General features: G+C 42.2%; 1 protein-coding gene across 1 annotated transcript in view; it reads left to right on the top strand.

The window, feature by feature from the left end:
* Nucleotides 1–26920, top strand: part of LRRK1 (leucine rich repeat kinase 1) — an 86302-nt gene that overhangs the window by 35837 nt on the left and 23545 nt on the right. The window contains exons 19-27 of the mRNA XM_087704319.1: nt 814–1090; nt 6174–6345; nt 9632–9795; nt 11792–11931; nt 16226–16475; nt 18156–18322; nt 22131–22328; nt 23711–23988; nt 25164–25358. Coding sequence (XP_087560445.1) covers nt 814–1090; nt 6174–6345; nt 9632–9795; nt 11792–11931; nt 16226–16475; nt 18156–18322; nt 22131–22328; nt 23711–23988; nt 25164–25358 — 1841 coding nt within the window. The remainder of the gene's footprint in view (nt 1–813; nt 1091–6173; nt 6346–9631; nt 9796–11791; nt 11932–16225; nt 16476–18155; nt 18323–22130; nt 22329–23710; nt 23989–25163; nt 25359–26920) is intronic.

Raw genomic sequence — 26920 nt, 5'->3', positions numbered from 1 at the left:
ATTGGGGCTTACCAGGGGTTGTGACACTAAATATAATACATATACATATACATATACATATACATACATACATACATACATACATACATACATACATACATACATACATACATATGTTGTATTTGTGCTGATAAATAAATAAATACAACACATATGTAACAAAAAGGCAACAGTAAAAATATTGAGTTTGTGTCTGGATGGTCTCTTGTGACGAGCCGATGGACAGAGAATGGAAGTAGTGAACTTCCTCCCATATTTGGGCATACCGGGGGTTGTAACTCTAAATATATATATATATATATAGCCTCGAGGTGGAGCTCTCACCTCACAATCAGGAGGCTGTCGATTCTAGATAGAGGCAGATATTTCTTTTCCTCTGCACAATGAGAATATATCTGCTGAACAAAACTCCTCATTGGCAACAGGAAGAGCATCCAGCCAATAAACACTCAGATCCATTCAGTTTCCCTGACTCCATCCCTATGCAAAGGATTACGGGGTCATTTTCTACCACAGCAGACTGTGTGTAGAAAGCTTAAGAGAATGAATGGAGTAGTAGTGGGATTCAAATAATTTAACAACCGGTTCTCTGCCCTAATGATTTCTTCCAGCAACCAATTCACCCAACTGCTCAGGAAGTTTACCACCGGTTGTCCCGAAGTGCTGCAAACTAGTTGAATCCCACCACTGGTACAGAGGAATTTAAAGATAGACTGCCCGTGTTTGAATGGCAATCCAGAAGTGATGGGGGTAATTAAAAGGCAGTTGCACCATTAGCCTGACTCTGATATCTTCCTTTCTGCCCCACCCCAGCCATCAATTTCCTGATCGAAACTGGGACGCTGATGCATTTCCCAGACACAAGCCATGGGCTGAGGAACCTCTACTTCCTTGACCCCGTGTGGTTGTCTGAATGCCTGCAAAGAATATTCAATATCAAAAGCTCCAAGTCAATTGCCAAGAACGGCGTGATCAAATCCGAGGACCTCCGGATGCTGATGGTCGGGACGGGGTTCACCAAGGAAACCGAAGAGCAGTATTTCCAATTCCTTGCCAAGTTTGAAATTGCATTACCGATAGCAAACAACAGGTACACTGGTAATTGTCGTCAGAATGGAATGACTGGGATTAAGGGAACCAGAAAGGTCTTGAAACGAAGTCACTCCGGATTCTCTTCTTTTCCTCCTCCTATGATGTGATTAGAGGGACGCGGTGGCTCAGTGGCTAAGACGCTGAGCTTGTCGATCGGAAAGGTTGGCGGTTCGGTGGTTCGAATCCCTAGTGCCACATAACGGAGTGAGCTCTCGTTACTTGTCCCAGCTTCTGCCAACCTAGCAGTTCGAAAGCATGTAAAAATGCAAGTAGAAAAATAGGGGCCATCTTTAGTGGGAAGATAACAGTGTTCCGTGCACCTTTGGCGTTTAGTCATGCCGGCCACATGACCACGGAGACATCTTCGGACAGCACTGGCTCTTCGGCTTTGAAACGGAGATGAGCACCACCCCCTAGAGTCGGGAACGACTAGCACATGTGTGCGAGGGGAGCCTTTACCTTTACCTACGATGTGGTTATTTGCAGAGACCCACCAGGCTCAGAAAGCACAAAAAGCCTTGTGCGAATCCAGTGTATAGATAGTCCTTGACTTATGGCCGCACCTGAGCCCAAAATCTCTGTTGATAAAGGAGACAAGTATTAGGGGAACTTGCCCCGCTTTATTATCTTTATTGCCACAGTTGTTAAATGGATCACTGCTGTGGGTAAGTGAGCCACACACGGTTGTTAAGAGGATCTGACTTACCCCATGGACTTTGCTTGCCAGAAGTTCTCAAAAGGGGATCACGTGACACCAGGACCCTGCAACCGTCATAAATATGAGTCAGTTGCCAAGTGTTGGAATTTTGATCAGGACAGCTGGGGTGGTTGTAAGTGTGAAAAAAAGGGCATGTCACTTTTTCCAGTGGTGGTTGTAAGTCAAGGACAATCTGTGTGTGTGTGTGTGCAGACAAAGTTAGATGGAATCTGGGGTGGGTTCCTGCCAGTTCTAACCTCTTCTATAGAAGAAGTTCCACAAATCTACTGTACTGTTTAGAACCACTTCCAGCTCCCTCCCCCTGCCCGCCGCACCACGCTTGCCCTGCCCACCGCTCAATGATTGGCTGGCTCACCAATCACCCCGCCCACCTCTAAGAGTCTTATCTAAACCTTAAAGTCTTAAAGCTGTCAAGTTTGGACACCCCTGGGGGGTTTTTTCCTGAAGGGTTAGGGGTGCAAGGGTCTTGTAACTTGACAGCTTTAAGACTTGAACACTTCAATGCCAGAGTTCCTGAGCCAACATGACTAGAGGAGGAATTCTGGGAGTTGAAGTCCACAAGTCTTAAATCTGTCAAGTTTGAACACCCCTGGGTTTTTTTTTCTGAAGAGTTAGGGGTGCAAGGGTCTTGTAACTTGACAGCTTTAAGACTTGAACACTTCAGTGCCAGAGTTCCTGAACCAACATGACTGGAGGAGGAATTCTGGGAGTTGAAGTACACAAGTCTTAAAGCTGTCAAGTTTGAACACCCCTGGGGTTTTTTTCTAAAGGGTTAGGGGTGCAAGGGTCTTGTAACTTGACAGCGTTAAGACTTGCACACTTCAATGCCAGAGTTTCTGAGTCAACATTTTGGTTGCTAAGCAAGAGCATTGTTAAGTGAGTTTCACCACATATTACAAGTTGGCCACACCCACCCAGTCACATGACTGCCAAGTCACTCCCACTCGGTCACATGGCTGGCAAGCCACTCCCACAAAGCAGGCCATAGACCTACAGAAGAGGTTCTAAAAAGTTTTGAAACCCACCACTGATGGAATCGTTTTCCAAATTCTTTCCAGAGAAAGGAGTGATGCTCCAACTATTTCTGCAAACAAGGATTCAGCCTTAGGGGTGATGATAGCCCTGCAGCTGGGGAAAAACCCCTCCATGGCTGAGTTATTTTTCCTCTGGAATTTAATGGAAGGTTAGGAAGCCAGAAAGGTTGAAAGGATATTTCTATATGAAACACAAAACATCCCATGTTCTCCTTGGCCATCTTATCTGTACACAAATTCCATCCATTAAAATTCTCCCTCCCCCCCCCCAAAAAAAATCTCTCTCATCTAATGGAATGAAAACTAAAAGAAGAATGCAAGGAATTTTTTTTTCTTCAAGACATTTGCATAGCCGAAATTTATTGCAACTCTTCTTTGTTGACCATCCTAGATTCAGTCTGATAAATCATGTATTCATGGCTTATTCTTTTCAAGCAATTGTCTACAGAACAGTTTCCCTGACAGTGGGAAACAAAGGGACCTTTTCTGAGCATTGAATTCCCATTGGGATCGAGGAAGGAGGCAAGATGGTTGCAAGCGATTAAAATTCTCCAGAAGCAGAACAGGGAGCAGGGATGAAATTCAGCGGGTTCTGACAGGTTCTGGAGATCCAGTAGCGGAAATTTTGAGTAGTTTAGAGAACCGGCAAATGCCACCTGTGGCTGGTTCCAGAGTGGGGTGGGAATGGAGATTTTGCAATATCCTATTGCAAAGGTCTATTTCCCTTCCCTTCCACCCAATTTATTACATCCGGCTGTAGGGTGGGCCTTAAAAGAATCAAAATAAACTTTGCACATGAAGTTGACACGTTAGCAGGTCTTTCTGCCAAGAAGATAGGGTGTCAAGTTTTGACATTCTCCCGGAAGGAATTTAAAGAGATTTGTGTTGAACTTGTCTTAAGGAAATGGATTCTTCGTTGCTGCCATCATGAGTTTCTCTGAATTATGAGTCAGAAGCTGCTCTAAATACCAGAAGCTGTTTAGTTTGGGGCTTTGTAAAAATTAAGCACATTTTTCTTCTTCACATTTGTTCTTTCCTCCTCCACTTCCTCCTCCTCTTCTTATCCTCCTCCTCCTCCTCCTCCTCCTCCTCCTCCTCCTCCTCCTCCTCCTCCTCCTCCTCTTTTCTTGCCAAACCAATCACATCAAGGAAGAACATTGTTGTGTCTTCCTTTCCCACTCTTTTCAGAGCCTTTTCATTCAATAAAGTCTGCTCTTTATTGACACTGTTACTATGATTAGCTGTTTAGGATTTGATCTTTGGCAATTAGTGTCTGGCTTGTTGAACAAGCACTTTGTGTCCCTGTAGAACAACAATTGTCTCTTTTCTCAGCCAAGAAACATATTTTGGAATCTTCTAACAGAGAGAAATGCACTCTGTGCTAGAGAGCTTGAGTTTAAGGGTTTTTCTCAGACTGTCGCTGACTTTTCCCTTGTCTCCATTCTCATATGGAGCTGAACATGCATTATTCGAGACCATTGGGCACAATTCATACCATGATTCTGCTAATTATTCAGTATAATGTGTAATGTAATTTTTCATCGGTATGCCTTTTTCTGGAAGTGGTTCCTGGTCTTAAATCAAAATCCTTCATTGCTTTCATTCATAAAATCAGGCTCCTCTTCTAGAAGTCAATTACCGTACTTTTTGGAGTATAAGACGCACTTCTCCCCCCCCCCCATAAAAGTGGGTGAAAATTGTGGTGCGTCTTATACACCAAATGTTACCAAAAAAAATTTTTTTTAAGTAGGGAGGTAGATAGAGGGATAGACAGGGAGAAAAAGAGAGAGAAATACAGTAGGTAGGTAGGGGAAGAGAGAGTGTGTGTCGGTAGGTAAGTAGGTAGAGGGGGGGAGAGAGAAAAAGGGGTAGAGAAAAATATAGTAGATAGGTAGATGTTTCTGCTGGCACAGCACTTGATCAATGTAATTCTCATCAATCAGTTAAAGAGCTTTCCAAAAGGAAAAAAAAAGTTTTTGCATTCTGCAAACTTCACGAAAACGGGCCTGGTTTTTTCCCCCCAAAAAAGGGCATGAATAGCCTTGGGGGGGCTTGCAGAGTGTTCCGGGGGGGGGGGGTGAAAATGAGCAAAAAATGACCCGTTTTTCACAAAAACGTGCCCTTTTTTGTCAAAACAATTGCATGTATAGCCTTATGGAGGCTTATAGAGTGCTGCTGGGGGCTGGGGGAGGCAAAAAATGGCCCATTTCTTTTGCTCATTTCTGCCCTCCCCAGCCCCCAGGAGCGCTGGGAAAGCCTCCATAAGGGTATGCATGGCCGTTTTGGTGAAGGGGTGGGGCCTCAGGAGGCAAAAAAATGCTGTATTTGGTGCATAAGACGCACCCAGATTTTCAGTCTCTTTTTTGAGGAAAAAAGGTGTGTCTTATAATCCGAAAAATACAGGACTTTACAACATTGGGGTAAATAGGAGGTCCTGGAGACAGAAGGTGTTTGGAGTGACTAGTTCTTTGGTTGCTGTAGAAACAGTGGTTCTCAACTTTTTCTTCACCGTGCTACAATGGTCATCAGTGTGAAAAAATAGTCCAAAGTCACATTTTTCAATGCTGTTTGTATCTTTTGAACAGTCGCTAAATGAACTGTTGCCAGAAGGGCTACCTGTAGCGAGCCAAAATCAATTTCAATTCCTTTCTAGTCAATTTCTAAAAGCTCAGAGAAAACTACCCAGCTTGGTCCACACTGGTTTTGTAAACAGCAGGTACTTTCCTTGTGCGAAATCACATTATTCGAAACACAATAAACACAGCAACAGTTGGCTTAATAAAGGCACATATGTGCTAGCCGTTCCCAACTCTAGGGGGCGGTGCTCATCTCTGTTTCAAAGCCGAAGAGCCAGCACTGTCCGAAGACATCCATGGTCATATGGCCGGCATGACTAAACACTGAAGGCACACAAAACACTGTTACCTTCCCACCAAAGGTGGTTCCTGTTTTTCTACTTGCATTTTTACATGCTTTCAAACTGCTAGGATGACAGAAGCTGGGAAAAGTAACGGGAGCTCACTCCATTATGCGGCGCTAGGGATTCGAACCATCGAACTGCCTGTCTTTCTGATCGACAAGCTCAGCATCTTAGTCACTGAACCACCACGCTGTGTAAAACACCCTAAAAATGGTTGGGAAGAATCTAGATTTTGGGTGGTGGTGGTGGGGAATAGGAAAGAGGATGTTAGAGCCTAAATGTCTGAAAGTGAAGTACGCATCAGAGTAATGGGATATATATTAGTAGATGTTTCATCCAGCAGAGGGTAATGAAGCTCTGCTTTCCAAAACTTCCCCTTGTATAATCGGAATGTTTAACTGGGTTTCAGTTATCTCCTACCCCACCTGCTTCCTGCCAAGCCAGCCTTTGATGTTCACGGCTTACGGCACCAGACAACAAACACCATCCAAAGAGTATTCAAGATGAGCTTCGTCCCTGTTGGGTTTTGGCAACGGTTCATAGCCCGGATGCTGATCAGCCTTGCAGAGATGGATCTTCAGGTATGTGGATGAAAGGACTTCAGGGGGCGATGAAACCACAACACGTCTTGGCAAATGCGCTTCCTCGGTTTACAATGGAATGTATTGTTTTATCTAACTTGGTTAAAGATTTTTAAGAAGATAAAAAGGGGGTGGAAACGAATGCAAAGGGAGAAAATGAGAAGGAACAAAAGAGCTCATAGACAGAGCTAAGATGAACGAAGGAGACAATCTAAATGGAAAAGAAGGTGCGGGAAAACGATACAAGAGAAGTAGCTTCCAATCTTCTTTGCAGCAATTATAAGTACCATTATAAAATATATAATTATAGATTTATCTCTTGCTCCGTAGTTGCAACTCACTCAGCTCTCTTTTCTATAATCTGTTCTGGTTGAGGATGGAATGTAAAGCATCAGCTGTGAATATCTTATGATTTTATGATCTTATGATCATAATCTTATGAGTAGCTTATGATTGCTATGGATCAAAGAAAGTTAAAAGTTATATTCTTTAGTAGGGCCCAAAGTCCAATCCCTTCAAAGCTTTACTTGGCATCCTTGGAAAATGTACCTTTTAAATTATGTGCCAGAAGTGCCTTATCATGAATGTAATATTAACGCACTTGCATCTTGCATGGCACAGGTGGGACATCTCTGATTCTACAGAAGGACAGGGCACCCTAAAACTGTGGGCAAAATACCAAGGAGTTTTGGGACTTTTGAGATTCAGAATCCAATATTCTAAAGGGATGGGGGTTTTTTTGCTTGTGATGTCTGATAGCATTAAATCTAATCATAATTATGACAACATATTAGCCATTTTCTGGCATGAACCAAACCTATCATAGAATTAGCTATAGGCTGAGTTCTCAATGGCTCTGTTAAGTTGTCTGCAATCAGGCACAATTATGAAGAAGAAATATCTGGGAAATAGAATTGGTAGGATCACTTCTCAACAGTCTGCATCAATATTTTCCTATCTATCTATCGATCGATCGATCGATCGATCGATCGATCTATCGATCGATCTATCTATCGATCTATCGATCGATCTATCTATCGATCTATCTCTTATCATCTATCTATCTACTCTATCATCTATCTATCATCTATATCATCTATATCTGTCATTTCTATCATCTATCTATCACCATCATCTATCATCTATATCTATCATCTATATCTATTTATATCTCTATATCTATCTATCTATCTATCTATCTATCTATCTATCTATCTATCTATCTATCTCTATCTTATCATCTATCTATCTATCTTTCTATCTCTATCATCTATCATCCAGCTGTCTGTCTGTCTGTCTGTCTGTCTGTCTGTCTGTCTGTCTGTCTCTCTCTCTCTCTCTCTATCTATCTATCTATCTATCTATCTATCTTATCATCTATCATCTATCATCTATCTATTTATCTATCTATCTATCTATCATCTATCATCTATATCATCTATATCTGTCATTTCTATCATCTATCTATCATCTCTATCATCTATCTATCATCTATATCTATCATCTATATCTATCCTTCCATCCTTCCGAGGTAGGTGAAATGAGGACCCAGAACTGATGGGGGCAATATGCTGACTCTGTAAACTGCTTAGAGAGGGCGGAAAGCCCTATGAAGTGGCATATAAGTCTAACTGCTATTGCTATTGCTATTTATATCTCTATATCTATCTATCTATCTATCTATCTATCTATCTATCTATCTATCTATCTATCTATCTATCTATCTATCTATCTAATGTATTGTCCTCTCATCTTACTGGACAACTTAGAATATTATTTGCTAAATGATTGTGGTCTGGAGGTCAGAAATCAGGGTTTTCAGGAACAATGTTGGCAAGGATGCCAAATTTCAGTTTGCTAATGGAGATGCCTCTTGATTAAATCTGAAGGAAGGTATTTTGTAGTCATCAAGAACCCGCCAAAACCGTCCTTCACAATGATAGAACAGAGCTTTGTTTTTCCCTTCAAAGCAAAAGTGATTCAAGCATGCCTGTAACCAGAGTGTGTGTGTTCTGCGGAAGACATAATAGAAAATACATTTGACACTAGTTAATTCTAAGAACTTGATTACATTGGCATTAACTTCATGGGCAATCTGTGTAATTAGCCAGCCAATCTTGTTATCTTGTTATTATCTTGTCATCACTTCAAACTGTTCAGTTGATTTGTATCAACACTGGGAATAATTCTGCATGATTTCAGGGCCATAGTAGGCTCGTATAAACGTTCAGTTTTTGCAGGAGAAAGATTGAAAATATATCTCGGTAACCCTGCAGGGTGTGTTCTTGGTATCACCCCAGAATTAAGGTTGCAAAACAAAGACCTTCAGTGGCAAGATGACTGACTGATTGATTGCCGGCACCAACAAAATATAGTTTCCCAAAATTGAAACAACCCATTCTTCCATTGATCTCTGAGCCAGACAGACTTTACTTTGAATAGCCTTCAGTTCTGGGGAAGATTTGGGAAAACTGAAACAGCTGCAAAGAAAAATGTGAAGATGATCAGGAGATAATGTAGGAAGCATTGTATTTTTGGAAGAGATTGAAGGACATGGTTATGATTAGCTTTCAGAAAGCAGGTGTCAGACCTGCCCCAATCTGATCCCTTAGGAAAGAAAGACCATCGACTCCATTTGTTTGAAATGAAGAAATGTTTTACTAAAAGATGTTGGCTGCAGTAAAGTCAGGCAAGATTTTGGTTTCCCACATGCAAAAAATAGAGAAAAGTTTCCCCACTTCCCAGCCCCCCTCCCATGACCAGTCTGTTTTTAGCCAATCAGAACTCGCTGAATTGTTTTGAGAACACAGATGTTTTGGGGTAATCCACCTTCTTTCTCAGGGTGCCTGGCCTTGGATGCTGATACAAATTGGTTCTGACTTTCTCTGGTCTTTATCACCTGTCATTCACCCTCCCTATTTCCCATCATGTCCACACACCATTTTATTGCCCATTTATCTTCCCGCCTGCTTCTAACCTTTGATGGCAGGGTTGACCCCCTCTTCTTTGTGGCAGCCCCTCAAATACTGGAATACTGCCATCATGTCACCCCTAGTCCTTCTTTTATCTGGACTGGCCTGCAACCATTTTTCATATGTTTTAATCTTAATCATCTTAATTGCTCTTCTCTGCACTTTTTCCGAAGTCTCCGCGTATTTTTTTGTAATGGGGGTGACCAAAACTGGATGCAGTATTCCAGGTATGGCCTTACTAAGGTTTTATTTTATTTATTACTGATCTGGTACCGTTCTTTTTGTAATATGTTCATTTTCCTCCCCTCTTCTAGTTCTTTGAAAACAAGAGGGTGACCAAGACCAGAAATAAAAGTTCTGTAATCTACAGCTTTACGGGCACACAAAGAAACAGATGCAGCACATTCCGTGTTAAAAGAAATCACACAATTTATTGGCAAGAGGGATTGTTTGTCTCCTTCGATGGAGGCTATTTGAGGTAAATATTACCGAAGGCAGATTCAGTCTTAAGGCATTCCAAACCCCAAAGTAAGATGGAACTCTTAAAAATGCCTCTCATCATTGACATTTCTTGGTAAGCAGAGATATGAGCTTAATTTTGCACAATTCAAAAATTGCAGCAACAGGTTCTCTGCCCCATTGCTGGGTGGGCGTGGCCATGGTGGGCGTGGCCTAGTCAGCCTCCTGCACCACGGCGGTTCAAATTTGGCAGTTCAAATTTCAACAGGCTCAAGGTTGACTCAGCCTTCCATCCTTCCGAAGTGGGTAAAATGACGACCCAAATTGTTGGGGGCAAGAGGCTGACTCTGTAAACTGCTTAGAGAAGGATGTAAAACAGAAAACTTGGGGGCCAAAGTAGATATTTGTATTCTCCTGCTTCCACACCTTTGAACTTGCGACAACTAGTGGTTCCGTAATGTTTCCCTTTGTGTTTGATTTTTTTTGGTTCTTTGAGATCAACTTTTTTTGTGTGAGAGTGACGAGTTCTATTCTGAGGCTATAAACACACTACCAGACTGCACAATTTTCTCAAATCGTCTTAATCTTTGATAATGAATAAGCACTTTTTTTTTCAGCCTGGTTCTGTTTGGAAGAAATTGGGGAAGGGGGGGTTATTGAAAACAGAGTGAAGTCCTACAAATTTGCAAAGCATGTCTACACCAGTGGTGGGTTTCAAAAATTGTTCGAACCTACTCTGTGGGTGTGGCCTCCTTTGTGGGAGTGGCTTGCCGCCCATGTGACCAGATATGAAGATGCCGATGACACTTGTCAGAACCACCTTAAATTACCTCACACACAGCACTGGCATGCATAAGAATATGATGTAAACTTATTTTTTAAAAGGCATCTTTGGTTTGCGTTAAAACAACTTCAAGACACGCAATGTTCTGATTGCACCACAAACGCAGTAGTCATCCTTACCTTTCACAGAGGCACTGAGTTTTATAAATATGAGCATGATAGTGTAGAATAATCATATCCAAGGACCAGTGGTGGGTTTCAAAAAAATTTGGAACCTCTTCTGTAGGTGTGGCCTGCTTTCCGGGTCCACTGGTGGAACCTCTTCTAACTGGTTCGGTAGATTTGACGAACCGGTTCTACCGAATAGGTGCAAACTGGTAGGAACCCACCTCTGGTCTACACCACCTTTCAGACGGGGACTTTTAGTACACAAATGCAAATTTTAAACTTCTTTGACCCTCACACAAGGAAGAGCAATTTCAGGATGCATGCTGTGCGTTCACACAGGTTCACAGGTTGTATATATAACCTCCCTTTTATTTCCAACTGCCTGCCTTTTCCCTTGTCTGATTATAAAAAGATCCCTGTTGGACTGGGACATGAAAGTGGAGTGGTCAATTCCTAGGAATACAAGTGGTCCTTGACTTATAGGACCACAATTGAGCCCAAAATGTCTGTTGTTATGTGAGCTTTGCCCCATTTTACATCCTTTCTTGCCACCATTGTTAAGAGAATCACTGCAGGTGTTAAATTAGTAACACAGTTGTTAAGTGAATCTGGTTTCCCCATTGAATGCTCTCATGACACGGGGACACTGCAGATCATCATAACTATGAGTCAGTTTCCATAGATCACGTGACTATGGGGATGCTGCAATGGTCGTAAGTGTGAAAAACAGCTGTAAGTCATTTTTTTTCAATGATGTTGTAACTTTGAATGGTCTCTAAATGAAGTGTTGTAAGTTGAGGAGTGTTGTAAGGCGTGAAAGGGTAGGAGGCAGCAAGTCTGTGAAAAACCTGGGCCTCCTGCTACATCCTGATGTATGCCCCCTTTTGCACTTAGATGAAAGACGCAGCCCTATTAAAAACAAATAGAAATAAGTAGCTAACGGGGGGCAAAAGAGGTTTCGTAGCTGCTGAGTCTCAGTGGGGAAGCTGCTAGAGATCTACCCAATGCTCCTTCCATTCGATCAGTTTCTCAATCTTCTTTCTCTTTCGCTTTGATTCCTCCAGCGTGGAGTCCTCTGATGTGAATTGGAAGAAGAAGAAAAGTGGTGGCATTAAAATCATCTGCCAGTCAGACGTGAGGGATTTTTCAGCCATGGCTTTCATCACTGATCACGTGAATTCTTTGATCGACCAATGGTTTCCTGGTAAGAATGATTTCTGCATTTTAATGTGTGCCATTGTGTACACAGAAACAAAGGTTGTCATGTCCTACTCTACCCTACCCTGCGCTACGCTACCCTACTCTACTCTACCCTACCCTACGCTACGCTACGCTACGCTACCCTACTCTACCCTACTCTACCCTACCCTACTCTACTCTACCCTACTCTACCCTACCCTACTCTACCCTACCCAACTCTACCCTATCCACCCTAACCTATTCTACCCTATCCTACCCTACTCTATCCTACCATACCCTACCCTACTCTACTCTACCCTACCCTACTCTACTCTACCCTACTCTACCCTACCCTACTCTACCCTACCCAACTCTACCCTATCCACCCTAACCTATTCTACCCTATCCTACTCTACTCTACCCTATCCTACTCTACCCTACTCTATCCTACCATACCATACCCTACCCTACTCTACCCTACCCTACCCTACTCTACCGTATGTTACCTTACCTTACCTTACCTTATCTTATATTGTCATTTTGGGTAAAATATGGATGAAGTGGCCTAAGCTTGAAACATTATGTTAGCCTTAGGGATGTAGCACCCTGGACGATCATATTACAAGAAACAAATTGTGTGATTTGTTCTGTTTTGGCTTATTGTGCTGTATGAATCCATCTCATTCATTCATTCACTGTATGGCCGCCTATAGGCCATCTTCACAATGAGCTAAAAACATAAAATACAGCAAAACAATGAAAACATATCATATCAGAGACAGTTCATAGCTAAACATCCCTACGGTAAAGTAATCACTTAAACTATTTAAACAATCTCACTTAATGTTCTGACGCAACACCTGCGAGAAGAGCCAGGTTTTCAACCGATGTTATGGATACTGTGTTATGAATATAAACCATATTTTGTAGCTTACAATACGGTGTTAATCCATTATTATTTATTTAAGAAACCGTAACTCAGCATGGTTATGAATTCAACCCCACTATCAGGTGATCTACTTCAACTATAATTTGTAAAGATCGCACTGGCCGCTTCAGAATGGTTTGTGAAAAATGAACAAATGTTTTCATCTTGTGTGACATTATATTAATGTGATTGCTCACTTAAAAAGTTCACAAACGTGAGGATAATTTAATACAAAGTGTGCATGTGCGTGTGAGCCTCTGATCATGCACTCAAAAAGAACTAACAGGCTAAAAAACCATCCATAAATGCATTTTGAAGACGCATTTCCTCCCTTTTCCCAAAATGTCAGTTATAAAATATGCATGCCTCATTGAAAATCAAAGAATACTGTGTTTTTAATTTCAGAATGTTGTCTTTGTTCGACAGCAGATTCAGATCATTTAACTTCCCCAGTAAATTGATTCATCAACTAATCATCACATTACTCCATTAATTAAGTTAACGCTTTGATCATTTCTGAAAGTTGGCCATGCATGAAAAAGAAGAAAGGAATGGCATTATGAAAACTAAATTCAAATTCTGATCTGAATAAGTTTGGGGTGTTTAAACTGATGAAGAAGCGAAGTACTAAAAACACAGAACTAAGTCATTGATTTCATGATTAGACGATTCTGGCAACAGCCTGTTTAAAAAAGGAAAAGAAAAATATGCTGAGGACTATCTGTACTGTTAGTTTCGAAGATTCAATCTTACCTCCTGGTTAGACCATCGTGCCTCCAGATACAAGTTGCAAGGAAACATCAGCAATAGCAATAGCACTTAGACTTATATACTGCTTCATAGCCCTATCTAAGTGGTTTACAGAGTCAGCCTATTGCCCCCAACAATTTTGATCCTCATTTTACCAACCTGGGATGGATAGAAGACTGAGTCAACCTTGAGCCAGTCAGGACCGAACTGCTGGCAGTGAGCAGTGAATTAGCCTGCAATACTGCATTCTAACCAGAGGTTGGTTCCTACCAGTTTGGCCCAGTTCGGCCCAGTAGGTAGTAACTCGGCCGTCCATGCACCTGAACCAGTTCTATTGTTGGCGGCACCACCTTTATTTTTGCTTCTCCACATGCGCAGAACTATCTCCATAGCAGAAATGTAATATTTCCCCCTTTTCTTGCATTCTGCACATGCACAGACCTTTTTTAGGTGTAAATGCACACATGCATTTTTTGCACACTGAACTGGCAATAATGTCAGTAGCATCCCACCACCATGACTCACATAGTAGTAGAGGAATATACATTCATCTCCTTGCAGAGCAGTCCGTAAATATATGGTTAGCTACTGTGTTACACCCATTGGAGGATCAGGATGATCTTGGCTTGATCTATTGGAACTCGTCTTTGGTTCTACTGTCAAGGAGCACATCCAGAAGCCCAAAGGTATCTGTCATCCCCAGAAGCCTTGGAGAAACTCCTTGGAGCTTTGTCAAAAGTTGCAACTAGCTTTGTCTTCAGCTTTTGAGGGCAAGAAGGAGAAAATAATTGTATGAACTGTGTTAATTGTATAATTTAATACAATATAACATCAGTTAAATTAATACAATATAACATCAGTTAAATTAAATCAAATATTTGGTTTGAATCAGAAGACTTTGGGGAATGTTTAGGGAATGAGCTGTGGTGGTGCAGTGGTTAGAGTGCAGTACTGCAGGCTACTTCTTCTGACTGCCGGCTGACTGCAATTTGGCAGTTCGAATCTCATCAGGCTCAAGGTTGACTCAGCCTTCCATCCTTCCGAGGTCAGTAAAATGTGGGCCCAAATTGTTGGGGGCAATAGGCTGACTCTGTAAACTGCTTAGAAAGGGCTGTAAGGCACTGTGGAGTGGTATATAAGTCACTTCTATAATGACGTGACTTATATACAACTTACATAATCTAGCATTCTATAATGCTATATTGTCCCTGGTGTGTGGGGCATCAAATGGAAATGATGGTTCCTAACTTGAAAAAAGTTGCACAGCTTGAAATTTTTTAAAGGCCCTGAAACGAATGATTTTGATAAATAGATCCTCTAGCTGTCATCCCTAACTATTCCCCACCAGTTTAACTTCCTAAGATTTAGACTTTGTGCTTTTAAGTAAGTAGTGTTTCTAGCAAGCTTCTCAGAGCCTGCAGAGGGAAAGTTTTCTTTGCAATGGCCTTTTCAGACCTTGAAAAGAATTTGGCAGGGAAGCCAGTACCTCTTCAGAGAGCATTTTAATATTCTGGCAACTGGACTCCGAAACTCAGGGAGGTGCAAAAATTAGAAGTCCGTCAGCATTTTTTATGCATTTTAATAAATTGGTGGGGGGGGGGGGGTTGCCAGATTCCTTCCGATTTTGGGATGCCAAAGACTATGCCTGCCTGCCTATACTTCCAGTTCTAGCACAGGATCTTATTTGGATTCAAGGGCAGATGTTGCTGCAATCCCCATTGTCCATTCCTCTGATAGCAGTAGCACTTAAAACTTATATACAGCTTCACAGTGCTTTACTGTGGGATTCAGCCAGTTCGTACCTCTCTGGGAGAACCGGTTGTTAACTTTCTAAGTAGTTCAGAGAACCGCTTGTTGGAAGAAATCTCATTTGTTTCCCCCCCCCCCACTTTACAGGGCTAATCCTGTAAGGAAGACAAGAAGGAAACATTCTGGTGTTGTTTCTAGCCTAGTCTTTATTGCCCTGCTTAGAGAAACTGCCTCTCCGGTTAAGCCTTATTACATTGTAACAGCTAAGGTGAAGCGCCCATCGATGTGAGTGATGTTGAGTTGGTCACGCCCACCCAGTCACATGACCACCAAGCCTCACTTACCCAGCTGGTCATTAGGACAGAGAACCGGATGTTAAATTATTTGAATCCACCACTGTTTACAGCCCTCTCTAAACAGTTTACAGAGTCAGCCTATTGCCACCAACAATCTGGGTCCTCATTTTACCCATCTCGGAAGGATGGAAGGCTGAGTCCACCTTGAGCCTGGTGAGATTCGAACTGCCAAACTGTTGGCAGCTGGTGATCAGCAGAAGTAGCTTGCAGTACTGCACTCTAATCACTGCAGCACTATGGCTCTTATTTGATATCCATCAAATAATGCTCTGGGCAGTCCCTGGGAGTTCTATGGCCTTCAATTATCCATGAATTATATTTTTTCAATTAATTGTGGAAAGTCTATTCAGAGAACTGTTCCATGAGCATGATTGATACATGTGCCTATTGTGTCCTGCTCATTTTTCACCTCATTGCCCAGTTCTGGGACAGAATTGAAAGAGATATCTCCAGTGTGAATGTTTGTGTCCCCCCTGGGAGGGAGATGGATGGCTCTGAAGTTTGAGATATAAATAAATGAAACTATATTTCTCCAGCCCTCACTGCCACCGAGAGTGACGGGAGTCTACTGATGGAGCAATATGTACCTTGCCCCATCTGTTCAACCACAAAGGCCCAGGATGGAGAGGACAACCCCAAAAAAGAAGATGGACAGTACTTCAATATGGAAGACTGTTTTCTCACAGCTATTGAACAAGACCACATCACCTGTGCCCAGCACCCAGATCTACCTGTCCCTTTACAGGAACTGGTCCCTGAACTTTTCATGACGGACTTTCCAGCCAGGTAAGAAGGAATTTTCATTCTTTCTCCCAAAATTATGGCTTTTGAGGTTTTTTTCTTGAGATTTCTTACATCCCCCCCCCAAAAAAATCCCCTACTGTGCATAAGAATATACATTAAAGTCATGTTTGCAGCAAATTCCTTACATTTCTGCCTACTGTGGTCTATCTCAGCAAGCTTTTCCAGCCTGGTCCTCTTCAGGTATGCTAAGAAATCCAACTTCCAGAAATTCCACCAGTAGAATTTGGGGACTTGCACTTTCTATACAGTTGGAACAATTAATCAGTGGAAACTCCAGATGTTGTAGGTGCTCCATCACTGGAGGTTTTCAAGAAGAAACTAGATAGCCATTTGTCTTGAATGATATAGGCAGCTGGTTCTATCTGCTTCTGGTGGGCCGGTAGGGGCAGCCGTGGGAGGCTCTGCCCATTCATCTGGACATCATCACATCCCGCTTTTGACGCTCTGCGCATGTGTGGAAGGTTCTGTGCATGCACGGAGGTGCGCTCACATTTGCGAACCAGTAGCGAAGGTAAATTGATTTCACCCCTGGATATAGGGCCTCGTGCCTGAGCAGGGGGTTGGACTGGAAGACCTCCAAGGTCCCTTCCAACTCTGTTATTCTGTTAATACATTGAGTGGTATCAAGGTGACCTAATTATAGTTAACTTAGTTGACCTAGTTAAAGGGGACCTTGGTCACAGCTGTCCCACCTGTCCAAGTGGTAGATGATCACCTGAAATTGTTATAAAAATTGCAGTTTTTAGGATGATAGAAAGTAAGTAAAAAAAAAAAACCTTGACTACTGTTGACAGCAAGTATAGTATCTCTTTTGTTGGCAGTTCAGAATTGGCTTTCATTTTTTTCAGAGATTTGTTTTTAATTTCAGAGTTCAGCTGACAAACTGGGATTTCCTTGTGGTCTCCTACCCTAGTCCTAGTCACATCTAACCCTGCTTAATTTTTTTTTGGCATCCGCCCAGGTTAACTACCAGCTGCTGGATGAAAATGTTAACCACACAAAGCGAGCAATGCTTTTAATCTCATCTAAATTGAAATGCAATCAAATCTTATGTTATTTTCATCCTAGCCTCGTTTTAGAGGGGAAAGTATCTTTTTCACACTTTGCAAAGTCCAAGTTTGAAGCTCGGCCTGGGAAAAAAAATGTGCATCTTTTTTGTAAACAGACATGCTATCCCAGGAAAAGCTGGTGGGAAAACTGTCATTCATAAGCATCCTCTTGCACATGTCAAAAAATGTCTCTTTGGTTTTCTTATTTATTTTATTTGTTTGTTTCATAAATTTATGGGCCACCTGTCTTACCTGAGTCTCCCATACCTGTCTTTTGAAGTGATGCTACCCATTAAAAAATATAAAAAATATAAATAACCCATTAAAATGAAAACATTTTTTTTAAAAAAACCAAACCACATTAGCTACTGCCAATAAAACAGCCTGTCTATCAAAGACAGTAATTAAAAATGTGTTCTCTTCTTGATTATCTTCTAGACAGCAGATGGCTGGAAGAAAGAAAAAAAGATTCATCTTGGCCAGGGAAATGGGCATTGTCTGTTCTGGGAGATTAGGAAGAAGAGAAATGGAGGATGCTAAATCTTGGCTTGCGTTGACTGAAATTGCTTAATAATCCCATTTCTCTCTCTCCTTCATTCGGTATGCTTGGCAGATTATTCTTGGAAAATAGCAAACTGGAATACGTAGAAAATGAAAACAGTATCCTCGGCCAAGGAGGAAGTGGGACAGTTATCTACCGGGCACAGTATCAAGGGAAGCCGGTAGCCATCAAGCGTTTTCAGATTAAAAAGTATAAGACTTCTGCCAATTCAGCAGGAGGTAAGGAAGCCAGCAATGTGTAACAGTGGCTTTTTTCTCCTTCCACATGTAGGCAAATGTTACCCCTTTTCAGTATCAGGAGCACCTGTTTAAATGTAGCCTTTAGAGCAGGGCTCTCCAACTTTGAGAACTTTTAAGACTTGTGGACCTCAGCTCTTAGAAATAACTGCTTTGTAAGTGCATGGCACAGCATAGGAGAACAAGCCCATCGGGACTAGATTCAGCAGTCCACCTGTTCTGACCGAGGTTTCCCAAGAGCATGAAGCAAACTCCTTGTCCCGACAAAAAACCCATTTAGTAATTGACTGTGAATTCTGCTCATTCACATCCAGCAAAGACTTTCAAGGGAGGGTTTACAGTCACAGACCCAGAGGTGGGTTCCTACCAGTTCGCACCTATTCGGTAGAACCGGTTCGTCAAATCTACCGAACCCATTAGAAGAGGTTCCACCAGTGGACCCGGAAAGCAGGCCACACCCACAGAAGAGGTTCCAAAAAATTTTGAAACCCACCACTGCACAGTCCTTCTCTGGCTTGGAGAGCTGACAGACCGATATCTGCAAAACTTGGCAAGGAGTCTCAGAGAGTCACAAACCAATTAAATGAACTAATTGTCTCCTACAAACTCCACCCCCTTTTCACTCCTGTTTTATTTCCTCTGGGAAGGGCCATTCATCGTCCACCTGTGGCCTTACTCCCAAGTCGACCCCTGTTCTTCAGCTGTTCCCTTCATCTGGCAACTCTGCGCATGCACACCCTGGGAACAGGCTCCAGCTGTTGGTCTGCCTCACTGATGTCTGACTCTGAAGGCAGCTGATAACTGTCAGACGGCTCTGGCCCCCTCTCTGCCTCCGACACAGAGCCCTCATCAGAGCCTTTCCCAGACTCCAGGACTGGCCCATGTTCCTCCCCAACCTCCTCACTGTCCAAATCTGCTGCCAACTCTGCTGGCAGGCCACAACGCCACCTACATTTAAATGGCACAGGCCAGTCTTTTGAAGGCAACAAAGTCCATATTTTGGGCAAAGAGGATTGCCAGTTTGAAAGAAGGGTTTAAGAGGCCATCTACTGTACGTCAAAATCGAACAGTCTTCTCTTAACAGAGCGGGAGAGATATGACATCATCTATCCCCAATCTACAACACAGTCTTTCAACAGTTCCAAGAAGGCTCCACACCAATTTGCACCACTCAGGTGACCCTAACAAGTGGACCCTGACAAGGTAAACCTACAGGTGACCTTAACCACCCACTTTAAAAGATGCAAGTGACCAGCTGTCTGCAAGGAGTATAAATCCTTCCATTCCCCACCCCCCCAGTCAGAGCTGAAGAAGGTTCTTGGATGAGAAGTGAAACGTCTTCAAACCAGAAAGAAAAAACAGAAGGTCCAATTGACTCTTGAATAAAAGCACCTTGGGGACAACCATGACCTGGAGGACTGATAATCTCCATAGACACTCAGCTCCCAGAATTCCACAGCTATCATGTTGGGGATGTTGTCTGGATCTCAAACTGAAGAGCAAAAGGTTCCTGTAGTCTGCAGTTTTTCTGGAAATCTGTTCATACTCCCACACCATTCGAAGGGTGTCCACCCCAAAATGTATAGCTAAAAGTCTATAGAGATTGTCAGTCATCCAGGTTATGGTTGTCCCAAAGGTGCTTTTTCATGAGTCAACAACACAGACTCGTCCCCAACAATCTGTGCAGGACACAGGGCAGAAAATATCCTACAGCCAGAAAGTCTCTACACCACCACATTTTCACCACTCAGGTGACCCTGAAGACACAGTTAAACCTCCAGGTGGCCTCAACGGCTGACAAAAAGAATGCAACTGATCAGCTGTTTGCAAGTAATATAAATTCTTCCGTTCCCCATCATCAGGTCAAAGCTGAAGAAGCTTATTGGATGAAAAGCGTAATTTATTCAAAACAAATAAAAAAAAAACAAGAAACCAAGACTCATGAAAAAGCACCTTTGAGATACAAGTCTTAAAGTTGCCACGGCTGGAGACTCCTGCTTTAGAGCTTATTTGGAAATTAACTCCATTAATGGAACAAGAGGTAAGAGTTTTGGCTGCAGGAACCCAGTTTATGGAAACAGGCAAATAGGAATTAAAAGCAGATGCCTCCAATTCACTTGCTGCAGAACAAGAAACAAGAAATAAAATGTGCTGTGGAAGTGTGGAGTGGGGGGGTCCCTTCCAGCTCTATTCCGATTGATTGGTTGATTGATCTGTTGAGCTGAAGCTTTCTTCTGCAGACCTCTCACCTGTTCTTCCCTGGTTTCACAGAGACAATTGATGGAGTCATCTTGATTTACATCTTGCCTTCCTCCTCAGTTGCGTATTGAAAGCATCTGAATATAATTAAAATACAGAATGCAAGGCTCTGTTAAATCCAAAAGGGGCACATTGTAAAGCGGGCAATGGTTAGGAGTTGACCACGGCTTGCAAATTCATCCTGCAGAAGTAACTCTCGAGGCCAGCGGCTTGCAAGAGGCATTTGGATACCCCCCCCCCCCCCGTGAGAATATAGGATCTCGTGGGCTTGAGATATGATCCAAGAGGATGGACCTTTTTTTAAAAAAAGGTGGTTTTTATTAAACATTTTTACCTTTAAAAACAAAAAAAAGATGCAACAAACAAAGAAAACAAAACAACCCAAACTTAACCATATAAAATAGTTGTACAGCCTTCTTTATCACCATTCATGTTTAGCCTTTATAGTTTACCATTCTACATTGCCTTCCTATCAGTTTTGACTTCTATAATCATGTAATAATAGTTGTACTAACACTTGTAATACTATTAATTGTTCATATCGCCCTTATATTTTACATTGTGCTCAGTACTTTAAGTTTGATAGTAATTGCTAACTTTAATTAATTTTTATTCAATACTCGTTTGGGGAAAAAACCACACAAATTAAGACTTCTATTTCCTGTTTTGGCTTCTGTTTTCTAGCCACATAAATTCTATTCCATATTTTATAAAAATTCGATTCTTCTCTTTCTTTTAGTTCCATTGTCATTTTGCCCATCCAACACAGAGGTGGGTTCCTACCAGTTCGCACCTATTTGGTAGAACCGGTTCGTTAAATCTACCGAACCGGTTAGAAGAGGTTCCACCAGTGGACCCGGAAATCAGGCTACAACTACAGAAGAGGTTCCAAAAAATGTTGAAACCCACCACTCACACACACACACACACACACAGACTCACACAGAGAGAGAAAGAGAAAGAAATAGCAATAGCAATAGCAGTAGACTTATATACCGCTTCATAGGGCTTTTAGCCCTCTCTAAGCGGTTTACAGAGAGTCAGCATATTGCCCCCAACAACAATCTGGGTCCTCATTTTACCCACCTCGGAAGGATGGAAGGCTGAGTCAACCCTGAGCCGGTGAGATTTGAACCGCTGAACTGCTGATCTAGCAGTAGCCTGCAGTGCTGCATTTAACCACTGCGCCACCTCAGAAAGGAAGGAAGAAAGAAATAAAAAAAGAAAAAACAAAGAAAAAGTGAGAGAGAGATGAAAGAAAAAAAGGAAAAAGGGACAGAGACAAAAGGAAGGAAAGAGAGAGAGAGAGAGAGAGAGAGAGAGAGAGAAAGAAAGAAAGAAAGAAAGAAAGAAAGAAAGAAAGAAAGAAAGAAAACACATGGCCAGCAAGCCACTCCCACCAGGTCACATGGCCGGCAAGCCACTCCCACAAAGGAGGCCACACCCACAGTGTAGGTTCGAAAATTTTTTGAAACCCACCACTGATCCAACAGGATGGACCTTATACACATGTCTGTTTTTCTTTGCACAGACACCATGCTGAGGCATCTGCGGGCAATGGATGCCATGAAGAGCTTCTCGGAATTCCGCCAAGAGGCCAGCATGCTCCACTCACTGCAGTACCCCTGTGTGGTCTCCCTGACTGGGATCAGCATCCACCCGCTCAGCTTGGCCTTAGAACTGGCTCCTTTGGGCAGCCTGACCACTGTACTCGCAGAAAACTCTAAAGGTAAAAGGAAGATCTTCTCACCAGACATGTCCATCATGGAATCTTTAGCCAATATTGCACAGGAAGTCTTTGACTGATGGCCCCAATGGAGCCCAAAATTTCTGTGAGAAAGTTGTTAAGTGAGTTTTGCAACTTTTCTTGCCACGACTCTTAAGTGAATTCCTACAATTGTTAAGTTAGGTTGGTTCCCCTCGCACACATATGTGCTAGTCCTTCCTAACTCTAGGGGGTGGTGCTCAGCTCCATTTCAAGGCCAGCGCTGTCCGAAGAGGGAGCACTGTTACCTTCCCACCAAAGGTGGTCCCTATTTTTTTCTACTTGCATTTTTACCTGCTTTCAAACTGCTAGGTTGGCAGAAGCTGGGACAAGTAACGGGAGCTCACTCCGTTATGTGGCGCTAGGGATTCGAACCACTGAACTGTCGACCTTCTGATCGGTTGTTAAGTGAATCTGGCTTTCCCATTGACTTTGCTTGTCAGAAGGTCAGAAGAAGTGATTGTATGACGCTGGGACATTGCAGCCGTCATAAATATGAACCATTTGGAGATGCTGCAATGGTCATCAGTGTGATAAACGGTCATACATTACTTTTTTTAGGGCTGTAACTTTGAACAGTCACTAAATGAATGGCTGTAAGTTGAGAACTACTTACACTTTCAGACTTGCAAGATTCTATCAATGTAGCTTTACAATAAAACAAATGAGCTCATCTGGTCATGTTTACTGTTTGATTTATCTGGTGAGGTCCCATCAATCTTGCAAATCTAAAGGTTCATCCTCCCGCCATCTCCTTTATAGCCTAAGAAACTAAGGAGAATGTTCTGAACTTCTTGTCTCACTTAGTATCCAACTATGGGCTATACTGTATCTTATCTAAGTCGTAGCATCTCTTCACCTGAACTCCCAAGGTCTTCCCCACATGCCATTACACTATTAGAGGTGGATATTAGTGTAGTTGACAATCAGATGGTCAAGTTTGAAGCGTGCTTTTGCTGTTGCAACCATTATTGCTTTTCAGCTTGCCAATGAACCAGGTGGGAGGAAAATGTGAGTTGGAATGTAGGATCCAAGAAGACGAACCATAAGAGCCAAGGACACTTTGGCAAATGTTTGCCAAAACCAAAGGCTTTTTCTCATAACAATACAGTGGCATTCAATTGGACAATGCATTAATAGCGGGTAGGAGAATCCTATACTTTAATTAGATGGGTTTGCACAGGAATTAGCTAGATCTGGTTTTGCCCTCATCAGTGCCGAAAGGATGTACTCAATAAAGCTTGGCAATCAGAGATTGGATTGTCTCAACCATGCCTGCTTTGGTGGGGGTTTGTCAGTCAGTCAACGTTGACACAGATGGTCTTTTCTCCCGTCTTTTGCTCTAGGAGCTCCCTTTGTGCCTCTGGGGCCTATGCTGACCTTCAAGATCACCTATCAGATTGCCGCAGGCCTGGCCTACCTTCACAAGAAGAAAATCATTTTCTGTGACTTGAAATCCGACAACATCCTCGTGTGGTCTTTAGACGTGAAGGAAAGCATCAATATCAAACTGTCCGACTATGGGATTTCTCGGCAGTCCTTCCATGAAGGAGCTTTGGGGGTGGAGGGCACTCCTGGCTATCAGGCTCCAGAGATACGACCTCGCATTGTTTACGACGAAAAGGTACATGCATAGAAGGTGCCATGACAGGCTCTGCCATCCAAACTACAATTCATCGTCCATCTATTAGCCAGAGTCAAGATTCTATTTCCCATCAACATGACAACAAGTGAAGCTACCATATTTTTCGGAGTATAAGACGGACCTTTTTCAACCAAAAAAGAGGGTGAAAATCTGGGTGTGTCATACAACATTTTTAGCCTCCCGAAACCTCGCCCCCTTTGCAAAAATGGCCATGCATAGCCTTTAGGAGGCTTCTAGAGTGCTCCTGAGGGCTGGGGAGGGCAAAAATGACCCCCGCCAGCCCCCAGGAGCACTCTATAAGCCTCCTAAAGGATATGCATGCCCTTTTTTTGAGAAAAAAGACGGCCTGTTTTTGCAAAAAATGGGTCATTTTTGGGAGGTCTGCAAAGTACAAAACCTTTTTAATTTGCCTCTTTAAAATCATGGTGCGTCTTATACTCTGAAAAATACGGTATATATAGGAGCTGTGGTGGAACAGTGGTTAGAGCGCAGTACTGCAGGCTACTTCTGCTGACTGCCGGCTGCCTGCAATTTGGCAGTTCAAATCTCACCAGACTCAAGGTTGACTCAGCCTTCCAAGTTTCTGAGGTGGGTAAAATGAGGACCCAGATTGTTGGGGGCAATAGGCTGACTCTGTAAACTGCCTAAGGCTGTAAAAGCACTGTGAAACAGTATATAAGTCTAAGTGCTATAGTTGTATGTTCTTGACTGTTCAATCTTTTTTTCCGCAAGCGACTTTTTACCTATTTCTTGTCCCTGACTTCAACGTTAGGACACACAGAGAAACAACAGTGCAGTTGAGTCTGACTCAGATTCCACTCAGTCTTAAATGGGATTTACATCCACTTCATGTTGAAATGTGACCTCGTCCTTTTCTCCAGTGTCTCTTAATTTTGCGTCTTAATGTTATTTTTCCCCCTATTAGGTTTTTCCCCCCCTTTGCACTGATTGTTATTCCAGACTTTGGAAATAAAAGGAAAGCCAAAAAGTGATATATAAAGGAAGGGGCAAACAACCTGGTGAAATACAATTCCCACAATCACCTGCTGGTTGAGGCTGATGGGATAGGAAGCTTTGCAGAGTTGACACTCAACTTTCTTGCCTTCCCCACTGCCACGAATCTCAGTTTCTCTGTTCCTTTTGCTCTGGTTTAGGTGGACATGTTTTCCTATGGAATGGTGTTGTATGAGCTGCTATCGGGGCAACGACCCATCCTGGGACAGCATCAGCTGCAAATTTCAAAGAAACTCTCCAAGGGGATTCGGCCCGTCCTGGGCCAGCCAGAAGAAGTACAGTTCCACCGACTGCAGGCTCTCATGGTGGAATGTTGGGACACCAAACCTGAAAAGGTACAAGAGGATTTTGGAGTTTAGGCTGCGATGTCCGATGTCTTTTTATTTTTTTAGTTTTTATTTTATTTCAATGCAAACAATCCATCTTCCATCACACAGCGTGTCGTCTGGGTACAAGTATTTTGTGAAAACAATTAAAATTTATAGTCATGTTCATTATTTAATCTATTCTTGGCTTAAAATATTAGAATGTGTAGAAATGAATAGATTAACTGGCTATTAAAGAGAAAGAGCAAACGGATTATTATACAATTTGGAAATTGTTTTATCGATGGTTAGAGACTAGATAGAAGTATTAGTAGTAAAAGGAGTTGTGTAAAATAAAGGTACCAATAGTTAATATAATTAATAGAGTTAAATAAATCATGAAGAGGGTTGTTATAGTGTTAGACATTTAAGGGATTGGTAATTAAGTCTGATATCTTTCTGAGCTTAAAGTAAGTTAAAAGAACACAGCTAGTCCATCTTGGCCAGCATTCTATATTTTTCTTTCTTTCTTTCTTTCTTTCTTTCTTTCTTTCTTTCTTTCTTTCTTTTTTTCTTCCTTCCTTCCTTCCTTCCTTCCTTCCTTCCTTCCTTTTTGATTTTTTATTTGTCAACAAGTACAAGGAAACAAGTATGAAAACACAGGACAAAAATGGCACAAATTAATGGATATAAATAAGCAAAACAGCCATAAACATATAAAAAGAGTACATATAAATGGAGATAGTGGGACAGGTTCAGTAGCAGGTTGGTGCGCTTATGCAGGCCCCCTTTAGGGACCTCTTAAGAAATGTGTAAGGTCCACGGTAGACAGTTTTATCTACCCACCTCGGTAGATATTGTATATCTAACAGTGACCAACTGAATTCTCAGGGGAAACCCTAAAGAGAAGATGTGATACATGGAAATCCCTCTCGACTTCAATGTTGGACTCCAAGATTCCTGAAAACCAAAAATTCAGCTATCAATTCATATCTAGTAAAAGTACTTTATCTCTATTCAAATGGAGTTGAGGTTTTTCTTTCTTGGATACGGAAGGAAGCATGCCTGACAAAATGTTTCACTTAGCAACAGAAAGGTTTGGGGTCAGTTGGGGTCATAAGTCAAGGACTTACTGCAGAGTATAATAAGTGGGGGATCCCTAAAATTAGGTTTGTCCATGCATATTATCCATGTCCCATCTTCTCAGCCAACTATTTGGTCCATCTAAGTGACATCCTGCAATTGTTGGTCAGGACATCAGCAAGGTGTTGAGTTACAGAAATTTAATTTCAATCCATTTGTTGTTGGTTGTTGCTACAGCACTCATATTATAAATTATCAAATGCTTCAGTCTTTCTATGGTGCTTGGTTGTGCCATAATATAGGAGCACATGCTCCTAAAGTAATGGTTGAATAATGGTTTCTCGAAACTATGGTTTATTGGGCAAGCCACAGCCTAGATGGCTTAGTATTTTAGGTAAATCCAGCTTGTAAATACAGAGTTCTGAATAGGGCTCAATGGTTGTGCAGTGGTTAGAATGCAGTACTGCAGGCTACTTCTGCTGACTGCCATCTGCAAGCAGTTCGATCCT

The sequence above is a fragment of the Thamnophis sirtalis genome, unplaced genomic scaffold (assembly GCF_051295495.1).
Source record: "Thamnophis sirtalis isolate CommonGarterSnake01/CBP01778 unplaced genomic scaffold, rThaSir2_p1.2 scaffold_2, whole genome shotgun sequence".
NCBI lineage: Eukaryota > Metazoa > Chordata > Lepidosauria > Squamata > Natricidae > Thamnophis > Thamnophis sirtalis.
This window is presented reverse-complemented; position numbering and strand designations above follow the sequence as displayed.